This window comes from Homalodisca vitripennis, chromosome 2 (genome assembly GCF_021130785.1).
Source record: "Homalodisca vitripennis isolate AUS2020 chromosome 2, UT_GWSS_2.1, whole genome shotgun sequence".
In the NCBI taxonomy this organism is placed as follows: domain Eukaryota; kingdom Metazoa; phylum Arthropoda; class Insecta; order Hemiptera; family Cicadellidae; genus Homalodisca; species Homalodisca vitripennis.
Genome location: NC_060208.1, coordinates 124,582,697 through 124,594,537, shown reverse-complemented (window position 1 = coordinate 124,594,537; position 11,841 = coordinate 124,582,697). Strand labels below are relative to the sequence as shown.

General features: G+C 32.3%; 1 protein-coding gene across 2 annotated transcripts; it reads left to right on the top strand.

Annotated features, from left to right (window-relative positions):
• Window positions 1-325: 325 nt before the first annotated feature.
• On the top strand, window positions 326-11,025 carry LOC124354677 (alkaline phosphatase, tissue-nonspecific isozyme-like). 2 transcript variants are annotated; one of them, XM_046805308.1, is made up of 4 exons: window positions 326-429; window positions 1,841-1,968; window positions 3,439-3,534; window positions 10,625-11,025. In XM_046805308.1, the coding sequence occupies exons 2-4, from the start codon at window positions 1,896-1,898 to the stop codon at window positions 10,810-10,812; spliced, it is 357 nt and encodes a 118-aa protein (XP_046661264.1). In that variant the 5' UTR covers window positions 326-429; window positions 1,841-1,895; the 3' UTR covers window positions 10,813-11,025. The 2 variants fall into 2 exon arrangements, with proteins under 2 accessions (XP_046661264.1, XP_046661265.1); XM_046805309.1 differs by lacking the exon at window positions 326-429 and adding an exon at window positions 462-680.
• The last annotated feature ends 816 nt before the right edge of the window (window positions 11,026-11,841 follow it).

The following is an 11,841-nucleotide window of genomic DNA, read 5'->3' as shown; positions in this document are numbered from 1 at the left end:
TATGTCTTGTATATGTTTGGTACTATAACTTATCTTTTGACGTAAAATCTTTTATAAAAAAGAAAATTTGTAGTGTTATATTTATATGTAATCATTGTAAAAGAAAGAAAAAACTTGTTATTTAATAACTGACAACAATTTTGGTTTGTAAAATTATTTGAGTTTTCTTAAGATTTTTCCTTTTGCGTTTTAAGGAGTACTAAAATCCGTCGTCAAATTCAATATAAAAAGTACTGTTGCCAGCCAATGCACGCTTACTAGATAATATAATTGCAAATCTAATGTTAAAAGTGAGATACTAAACATATCAAAGATGGACTCTTGAGCTTTGGGTTATCATGGTATGGAGAAAGCTACGTGATTAATCAAAGGCGAAAATAAAGTTGACTTTTTATTCACTCTTTGTCAGAAACCCGAGGAAATCAGAAGGTAACTGCAACAGTCTTTACAAAATGGTCAAAAGTTTATTTTTCTAAGTTTAAATAAGAAGTTACTAGGGGTCCAGTCCAGCTTCGCACGTTCTTTAAATTTTTGTTATATTTATATATTTTAACAGAAACAGTCGTTAATTTTGATGTAAAACAATTAATTTGTCGAAAAATAAATTTTTATTCTTTTGCAATGTTACAACAATAAAATAACAATAACTGTAAAATTTTGGGATTAGGATATAAATTAAGGTAGTAATTCTACTAATCAGTTTTATGTAACCTTAGTTAAATTTCAGTAATTCTTGAATTTCATTACTATACTTTCTAATTTAGTGTGAGAATTAAGTGTGTGTACATGGGTATGTTATTGATATAAATAGCTTAGGAAATGCTAATAAAAATATAAACTTTAAAAAATAAACTGGTTATTGTGAAATATTCTTTAGAAATAGATATATGTCACTAATAATTGTTTTTCTTCTTTTTTGAAATATACAATTCCTTAGTACATTATTTCTTATGTCATGAGATTTAGTCAGTACTAAAAAAGATTACTAAATTTTTTAGTTAAATTTTACCTAAATTTTTCAATTTAAATTTTCGCAAAAAAATTTTAGATTGCTGTATATGATTAAAATATTATGTATCTTACAAAAGAACCTTCCCTAATTCATAACGAGACAGACAGTGAAAACCGCATCAAAATTAATTGATTGTTTAGACAATATTGACAAACACCTAAAAGCGACTTTAGTTTTTATTATGCATTGTATAAATAGCTTCGGAAACGCTAATAAATGTTTTTAACTTCATAAAGAGCAAATGTGTTGGGCTATTATTTGGACGATATATACCACCGAGGAATTTATTGTTGGCCTTTTTGAAATTTACAATTTCGTAATACATTATTTTTTTGTAAGTTCGTAATTTTTAGTCAGCAATTACAATGAAAACGCTCAAATATATGAGTGTTTACGTTGTACATATTAATCTCTACATTATATAATTAATTTATTGATTTATGGTATCAAGAAAACTGCATTAGTTCATGACGAAGCCTACAGTGAAACACGTATTAAAATTCGATGGAGTAGTTTAGAAAATATCGATGAACAAACCAAAAAAACCTACTTTAACTTAAGATATTAGGTATTGATTAAAATAAATTATTATTGAATATGGTCTTCAACTTTTGACAATATAAACATTCAAAATCCACTTTTGTTTATTTTATTGTAACTATTCATTTTTATGGTATTATTTCAGTTTATTTGTTAAGAATGTCGCTAGTTGCTTGTAACTCCCAACAATAATGATACAGTTCATGGCAATCGATTTTAGTAGTTTTGTTCTAGGTTAAATTGAATTAACACATGCTTCCTGTGTCTAAAGTCATTTTCTGTTTGTAGGAATAGAACGACATTCCTTCCACTTGGGCACGGACGAATCGTCATCGTCTTCAAAATGCAACCAGTCCTACTAATAGTGTTTTCTGGGATTGTGGCTACTGTTACAGCAACTATAGATCCCTACCACAGTAAAGTTATATTATATCTTGTGTAGTAATATTCTACTTTTTTAAATCACAGCGTTGGTAAAGATGTCCATTGTAGAAATATTAGTGTTTGCTGGGGTGTTAGCTACTCACTCAGTAACTGAGAACACATAATACAGTAAATTTTATATTATAAACTGGCTACTATTGCAGCAACTGAGGATCCCATTAAATAAAGTTTATGTTATATTGGATGTATTCATATTTAACTTTTCTTCCGAAATTTTATTCGCAGAAAACCATATCTTAACAACTCAATGCGTTTCGTTACAACATGTCAAAATTCGTTTAAAGGAGTCGTACAAAAGTGTTATCTGGAACCCTAAAGTAGAATAAAAAACTTCCAACAGCAAATCTTACTTGTCTTATTATGATTGGGAAACTTAAAATTTCCCCACTTAATGCTTTTACTACTAAAGGATAGAATTAAAATTACCTTCAAAATTGACGTAACTCGGCCCATCACCATGAAAGAGTATACGTTCCATCACTGTAAGCTAAGATATGCTCATTAGAGATAAACTGTATTTTTTAAATCTCATTCAGTATCGCTGTTCCTACAAAGACTCCAACAGGAGTATATTTTGGACCCTGATGTAGACTAGGAAACTCCTTGGCAATTCTGAGTTAGCTTATAGTGATCCTTAATCCTAGTCCCTGCAATCAGTAATACTTCATTCATCCGCATGGAATTCTACATTGCCTGCAATGTACATGTTACTTTATCCATTACTATGTTCGCTACCATCTGAGATGTAAGGTGTCCATTGGATGAAAACTGCATATCGCCTAATCTGCCACGTTGCTCCATGTTTTAAAATAATACTTTATGACCGTTTTCTGGAAGCCTAATGCAGACAAGGATACATCCCACAGTAACTGTCAGGTAACCTACAGTGATTTGGAAAACTTCAAACACGGCAGACAATTATGTCGCGTTATTTTAACACGGTTTTAATACACTTACTCCAATAGAGACCTCATTGTCAAACCAAACACGAAAACTAGTGTTTCTTTGAAATTGTAAGGCAATTTGTAGTAATTTAATGAAAGGGAACCCGCGCAAATAGATTTTCTTACTTCTCATGTGTTTTATTACGTCCTAACCCATTCTCTGACTAGTTATTTGTCCGATACATAAAAACATATTGACATTCGAAGACACAATACATATAAAACTGCCAATTATTATTTGAATTTTTTATGTTTGCTATATAAAAAGTTCCGTTTTATCAACAAGATCGAACGCATGATCGAGGACACTCATTCATGTATGTGTATACGTACCAATAGGCTACATAATAAGATTACTTTCAAAAGCTCTTATTGGATGAATAGAATTAAGTAGATGGTATTTAAATTTACATGAACTAGACATAATAGTACATATTGAAAAAAGTTAATTACTTACTGATAACCTATTAACATTGGTCGTTTACGTGATTATTTTAGATGTACAACCAGGACTCCCCTACATGTTTACACAGACAGATACGCAAAAAGGGCCTTTTGAGACGTTCAACGGTGGTATCAGTGAACAAGAGAACAGTAAGTTATTAATTCTACAAAAATATAATATTCAAACACAGAGCAGTTTGTTTATTTTTGCAAATAATGTATAGAACTTATTAAAGTAAGCAAACTATTTGAGAACATCATTCAGTGAGTGTTTTATTCCTGTCGTTATTGGTGTGTAAGTTTGAGAATCGTTAATAAGTATGAAGTTTAAAATATAACATAAAATGTTTTACTTTCGGTAGTTTTAATTCTTGTTCTGTAGCTTTATAACGTATATGAGAAAGATTTTTTTATACGATATTTTATAAAATAACAATTATAATGAGGATTCCAAATTATATCTAAATGTAAAACGTTTCAAAGTGAGCCAACATAATGCTGGATTATACATACATATTATACAAAATAGTCAATATACAGCAATAGATTACCTGCGAATGATAAAATTGCACATATTTAGTTATATATTGTTACATTCAAAAACTTTCTTTAAATTTTGTTTAAAAATAAATTAATTCAAAATCAATATTGAATTTTTGTTGTAAGTATTGTGTGGAAATAAAACATTCAGAACCACTAAGCAAAAGTGATATATTGTAATAGCATATAACTTTTTTTAAATACTTTGGATGGTAGTTTTTTAGTTCTAATTTTCTTTGTAATTAGATAGGCTGACAGTGGCTGCATAATTGTTTGCTTTTTGTATGTTTCCCTTTCTATCACTGTCATCTTTGCATATGCATGTTATATTCTACATGTAAACGGTTAATGAATACCTACGTATGAAAGGAATAAATAACAGTAAACAGTATTTTTAAAGTTACATAACATGTAAACCTATTCTAAGTTTTTATCTTGCCCAATATGTATGAAAAAATACTATTAAATCCTTTTATGACGTTTAGACATTTAATCGCAAATAATTTAGTTGTTATTAAATTATTTGATGTTTTATAAACAACTGCTATATTATATAATATGTTTATACTATAAAGTGTGTTTATGTGTGTGTGTGTGTGTGTGTGTGTGTGTGTGTGTGTGTGTGTGTGTGTGTGTGTGTTGTGTGTGTGTGTGTGAATGTGTGCGGATTAAGTAGCAGTATACACGGCTTGTTATCGGCTTAACAATTCAGTTTTATTCACGTTGTAGCTATGAGGCTCTAATTATTATGACTGTACTCTAGCGCTCGGTGGTATCGCGTGGTTATCTTACGAACTAAGCTGCCCACTAACTCCCACCTCTTTTCCATTCCTGCTTATCTAACAGTAATCTGGATTCAACGGATGTTCTGTTTTACCGGGCATGTCACCTCATAACTCGATACATCGAGCTCCTAAATACTAAATATTTTGCGCTCTTGTTATTGAACAGTCCAATCCATTTGATTATTATGAATGTAAAACAAACTAAATATGATTTAAACTAATATTATTTCTTGATTTACTAAATAGTTTGGGACACGTGTGAGGTTCAAGATGTTGAGAAGATAAAATATTTATATTTTTAATATAATTAATATGTAAATATACTTGACAAGAAGCACAGTATGTGGCATATCACTCAACACTGTTTTCCACTGAAAATGTTTGTAAAATATAAGATAAAAATGTTTTCAACCTGTTCATGAAATTGACAGGTTTAGGATTTTGGAAGCTATATAAAAAGTTACATCAAGAAGCTAGACATAAAAGTTTTAGTTTAGTACTATCTTCTTTCTTGAAAACCATGGTGGATTCATAATTATTATGTGGTTTTACCTTTTTTTAAAGATTCACCGGCCTTAGGTTGACGAGTCAGTATAAAGGTTATAATATTATGATAATAATATATATTGCTTTCATAGATGGTGCAGTAAATAATTTAAATGATTCTACCGGATTGTAATGGGGAAAGCATTTTTCTTATTATTACTCTTAAAAAATTTTAGAAAATTGTACAATCTTAGTCATTTTGTTAGCATCTTTTAAAATCTTTTCAAAACTATATTTTTATCGATACTATTGTGTGTTATCAATAGAGATCCGAATTGATATTTTTTATATAGTACGTAGTTCTAAACATTGATTCTTTACATTATTCGATATCTCTTAATGAAAATAATAATATCGTAAAACTGTGTCTTTTAAAATACTCTAATCATTTATAGACATTCTTTTCCTAAGGTCATTTTGATATCACGTATAGTTTTAAAATAGCGGCCGAAAAAATATTTAACAAGTATAAAACGTTACGGGAACAGTAGTGAACATGATAATTTTGTAATTCTTTATAGATTCAGATCTCGGTTGGTTAATGGATAGTATAATACATTAGTACTTAATTCGAATCAATCGTGCTTAAAACTACTTTCCGTTTTTACAAAGACATATACGTTATTGTAATGATATTTGTATTGTACCGTTTTACTGGCACATGAGGGATTAGCTTTGAAACTTAAATGTTTGTGAAGGTTCAAAAAAAGAAAAACGAAAATCTTCTGAAATAAATAAAGTTCAAACTAAAATAAAACTTTTTCTTGAAAATAATTACTGGGTTTAAAATTAAAATAAAAACTTCTTGAAAAACTTTTAAATTCAAACTTGTAATATATTTGTCACTCAAAAAAATGTACAAAGTTCTTACAGCTTGTCTTTTATTCAATTTTCCAAATTCAAAACTTTCACACTCTAATCTTATCTGGCAATTCTTCACATTAATTTATCTTCAAAATTTAATTTTATTTTGTTACTAATTTTCTTTACTTTACTTTACATATTATTTATTTTCAGTGTTAGAATTTTTTTATATTGCTGAAAGCATCCGCAGGTTCGATGACAATTAGCAAAAAAATAACTCTAAGCATTTTCAAAGACTACTCGTTACTACTACTTCCGATCAACTGAGACGGGAGGTACGGCACGTCTACCTCACCCCACCTCTCAATTTCGTTATCAAACACTGCCATCTGCGATGCGCGCCTCGCTGATAGCAGCCTCTTTTGTACTGAGATCGCTGAATACGGGGTTTTCAGAGATGGGCTCGGTTGTGTGCGATTTTGATTTCGATGTTTTTGGAGTCACAGAAACATGGCTGCAACCAGCAACTCCATCTGTTAACTATTCACTGCCCGGTTATCAGATGTTGCGCTGACAGAAACTCCAATGCAAATGATGCCGATAGGGAGGAAGGAGGCGGTGGTGTAGCTATCTACATAAAAGATGACATTCAATTTGAACAGCACTCCTTGGTGAATCAGCTTGACCCTGGCATAGAAGCGATTTGTGAAATTGAGGGGAGAGAGAATCGGGCTGTGTGTGGCTTATAGGCCGTCCATTGTTAGGCATACCTGTCTCGCTTCTTTGTTTCACTCTATGTTCGTGGACCTTGCGATCGAAGTGAGGGGTGTGATATGTTTAGGAGATATGAATGTTGATCTCTTGTCAAAAACAAGCAACGTATCTCGATATTACAGCCGACTCTTGAAAGAATCCAATACGTCACAGATTGTCAATGAGCCCACTAGAGTGACAACAACCTTAGCCACATTGTTAGACCACATCATTGTGGACAGGTCGGTTGAGGTCAAGAGGAACGGCGTCGTGGATGTCTCGAGTATTAAGGATCATAGGGGTGTAAGCATTACAGTTCACAAGTTAACCTATTGTATTGTTGGGGTTACAAAGAACAAAATAGAACACAAATTTATTAAATATAGAGATTTTAGCAGCTTTGACCGAGAAAAAGTTGTAAGCGAGATAGCGGCTTGTGACTGGGATGATATATTGAACGAACAAGACGTTGATATTATGGAGGCATGGATAACAAATAATATTAGGAAAGTATATGACAAAAATGCCCCTGTAGTATGTAAGAAAGTGTCCAAGAAAAAAGCCCCATGGCGAAACGATGACATCCGAAAGATGACGAAGGTTAAATATAATTGGAAGTACAGGCATATAGATGACTGGGAGAGGTACAAAGAAATAAGAAACCGACTGAATAATATGATCAGAATGGCAAAAAAGAGATTTTTTTCTGATAAGCTTTCCTCTTCAAAACATCCAAAGGAGTTCTGGACATGCCTTAAGAAAAATGATATTGTAGAAACAAGGGTTTTGCCTCGAACATTCCACCTGAACTTAAAGCATGAGATCAATAAATACTTTATAAACATGGTAGCTGGCCCGAAGATTGATAAAAGCGTATGGGATTTTTTTTGTAACCAATGGCCGAGAAGAAATCAGAGATAAATTTAAGTTTTATGCTGTCAATAAAAGAGACGTTATTTCGGCAATGAATGAAATAAAATCTAAAGCTGTGGACAGCGATGAAATTTCGATTGGCATGATCAAGTCAGTGAGCCCCTACGCAGTCAAAGCCATTACACACCTGGTAAACGTTTCCCTGGTTGGCAGCGTGTTTCCAAAGTCATGGAAAACAAGTATTGTTCGGCCAATACCGAAAGGGCAAGCTGCCAATCAAGTAGACCAGCTAAGGCCAATTTCAATACTCCCAGCCATGTCTAAGATACTGGAAAATATTGCCATTCGACAAATAGACAGTTTTTGAAAACATCGGATATTTTACCGAAGCTGCAATCGGCTTCAGGCGCAATCATAGTACATGCACAGCCCTGACAAATCTTTTCAGTGATATGATTGACGCTAAAGACATGGGTAAATAAAACTCCGTTGTTATGTTGGATTATTCTAAGGCCTTTGATTCAATGGACCATGAGATGCTTTCAGCGAAGATGAGCTATTATGGCTTTGAATTGAGCGTAGTCAATTGGATAAGGTCATACTTAGACTCCAGGCTGCAGGTGACGCGTTTAGGGAGTGAAACGTCAACCCCGCTTGTGAAGTATCGAGGCATTCCTCAAGGTAGTTGTCTAGGACCTATTCTGTTCAATATGTACACAGCCGATATGCCAAGCTGTGTGCAAAATTGCACAGTTCATTTGTGTGCTGACGACTCGCAGCTGGACTTGTCTTATGAGCCTTTGCAGTTGGTGTCAGCCATTGATATGATCAATGTCAACCTTGAAAAAATATTGGGGTGGTCAATGGCGATTGGGCTGAAACTAAACACAGGCAAGTGCACTGTGTTGCATACGGCGCCACACAACAGTTTGTAGTCCCTCAGTAAAAGAGGAGTGATGGTGAGGCTTGATGGCCAGAGTTTGGCTGTATTTGATAGGGCGAGGACTCTTGGCGTTGTGCTAGACAGCTGCCTCACGTTCTCTGACCATGTCACGCATGCCTGTCAACGAGCACTCGGTAGTAGATTGAGGGAACTCTACAGATTTAGAGATCTTCTGCCTGAGTCTGCGAAACTACGTATCATGAAGTCACTAGTCCTGTCCGTTTTCGCCTACTGTTTCCCAGCCTACGGGAATAGCATTTCTGGAGAGGACATGCATCGTATTCAAAAGTTGCAAAACTCTGCAATCCGTTTAATTTTAAATTTTCAACGATTTGAGCATGTCTCTCCTTACAGATATGCCGTTGGGATGATGTCGGTAAAGACCGTCTGCAGGGTCATGACGTGCTGCATGGTCCACAAGGCTCTTGTTAATCAGGAGCCTCAGTACCTTAGTGAGAAGCTCTCATTTCGGGATGAGGTCTTTCAGCGCAGAACCCGCCATGGGAATCTTCTTCACTTTCCCAAAGTTAGGCTGGAGTTGGGAAGAAGGAGCTTCTCTTATTTTGGCCCGAAATTGTATAACAACCTCCCACCAAACGTGAAACAATGTTCAATAGCTACATTTAAGAATAAGATGATGCAGAATGTGCTTAATGTATAGATTTTCTTTATTTATTTGTATTTCATTTTCATATATATGTTGTATGTGACGATAGTTGTTGTGAAAAGCTGTATGTAACTGAGAAACGCTTGATGAAAATAAAGACAACATTATTATTATTATTATTATTATTACTGTCCAGTCCTTATCATTCTAGGGCCTACTCCTTCCACCGGTAATCCAGTTACCCCAGAATTACAATTTAATACAATCGGTACAGTATTGTAAGGATCTTGAAAGTTATTCAATACGTTAACATACCAACTTTGATTGTTATTACTCTTACAACATTATGGTAATCAAACATAAAAACTACTAATGCATGTATAGTTGGAAATTTCTAGATGCGAAATCGTCCATTCTTCCGACTAAATGGACGATTGGTTAGTAAAAATTTAAACTACAAATGTATTATCTTGTTTTTTCCAGTATATTCCATCATGTCTTTCTAATAATGAAGAGTATCAGTAATGAAAATATTTTTGGCATTAAAGAAATAGATAGTTATCTATATGGTAAAGATTTTCTAAGTTGAAAAGTTTTTATGGATTATATGTTTAGTTTGACATATGGTACAAGGCGAATAATAATGATAAATGACACTAATTACTGTTTCTAGATGTACAGAGCGGTATATATTTAGTCAAGTTGGTAACAGAGCGAGTTACAATGTGTTAGCTGTGTATAAATAAACATAATGGTCCCCGAAAACTTCCATCCTTAATTTTTACTTTACTCATCTTTACAATCGAATCTTCTCTAAGGAGATATTTTTCAATTGATTTCATAAGGAAATCGTCATGTTAATATAGAGTACTAATTAGTTCTTGTCTTTCATGTGAAATATTTAGATTTATTTCTCAAACCTAATTGTTATATCAATTATATTATTGCTGTTTAGAATTGTAGGAAAAGTTCGATAAAACATTAAAACTAAATATGTGAAGTCATTGGTTTATAGGAATCTGAAAATTAATTCAGCAAGCAAAAGATTTCGTGATCAAAGTAAACAATTTTATGAACAATAAATATAACTAACGTAAGTGATGCACCCATATTATTTTATTCATGTATAATGTATTGAATTTACTATTAATTTTTTAAGCGGGTATTTGTATGGTTGGTAAACTAGTATGTATTATATCTACGAAAATATTCCTTTAAAACTATGTAGCTCACGGTGTATGTTAGTATCAATAATGAACAATGGTAGTACAAATATATACTTATAGTATACCTTATAAGCGTTTTAAAAACATAAATGATTAAAAACATGTAAATATTTATACACATAAGCTAATGAACTACCTATGTATAGAGTTCTTGGTTTTTTAGCCTCAAAATATTGGCGCGAATTGAGCGTGGATGTGTTACGAGAAAAGTTGCATACAACCCAAAAGAAAGGAGTAGCCAGAAACCTTATACTGTTCTTGGGAGACGGAATGTCTATTGCTACCCTCACAGCGGCAAGGATATATCTTGGGCAGCTCAAGAAAGAAGCGGGAGAGAAAACACGTTCTTAAGTTTCGAGAAGTTTCCTTACACTGGACTGGCCAAGGTAGTTGTTTAGTTGCATTGTACATTTTTACTTTTAATGAACAAAACATCTTGCATACAACAAACAACAGATAACAAATAAAAGAAATACAATATCATAGAATTAGACTTTTACTCAAGAGTTACATAAAAACAAATGTTACAAAATGTAAAGCAAAAATTAAATAACTATAAAATTATATGAGGATATTTTAATTTAGGATCCTTTCTCAATAATTATCTTATAAAATCAGTGGCTAGTATTTAAAGTTTTGTCAAAAATTAAGTATTTTTTTTTTAACTTTAATGAGAAAAATGAATGTATTAATGTAGTCTCCTAAGCGAAGAATACCGGTAACGTAAGTTATGAAGACTTGTAATTTTAGTGTTAAGAATCATGTACTCTACCAAGAAAAAAACTTAGAGTATGCGTACAATGTCCTTAGAAAATTCTCTGTATGAAGTTTAAATAATAAGCAAAGGACGAAAAAAAGGAAAATTTCGTAAAATATCTTAGAATTAAGCGTACATTAACCAACTAGAACTATAATTATGGATTTTTATTTTATTTACCCATAAATTATAAAAATATTGTACCTTAAAAACTAAAAATAATTGATAACAAGGGTTTTAAATAGCATCAAACAATCTATACTGAAACCTGAGGATGTAGATGCGATTTAAAATACTTAAAGAAAAGGAATGCATTAAATAATAGATAAAAAGGTAATACAAAATAACATATCGTTAAGTAACTATCATACCATATTTATCACTCTAATACAAAGCCATATCACATTTCTTTTCTAATTACCTACAACAGTGTAATCGTTAATTTTATTGTATAGGCGATCACAAATCAGGCACTGAGTGTAAGCTCGAACAAATTGGGTATCAACATATAAAACAGGTTTTATACATCGATATGCACAGTTCCTTTCCAACTGAAATTTATTAAATGTTCATTAAAATCATACAATAATAAAATTAAGCAATGTTACAGCTTTATTATTTGT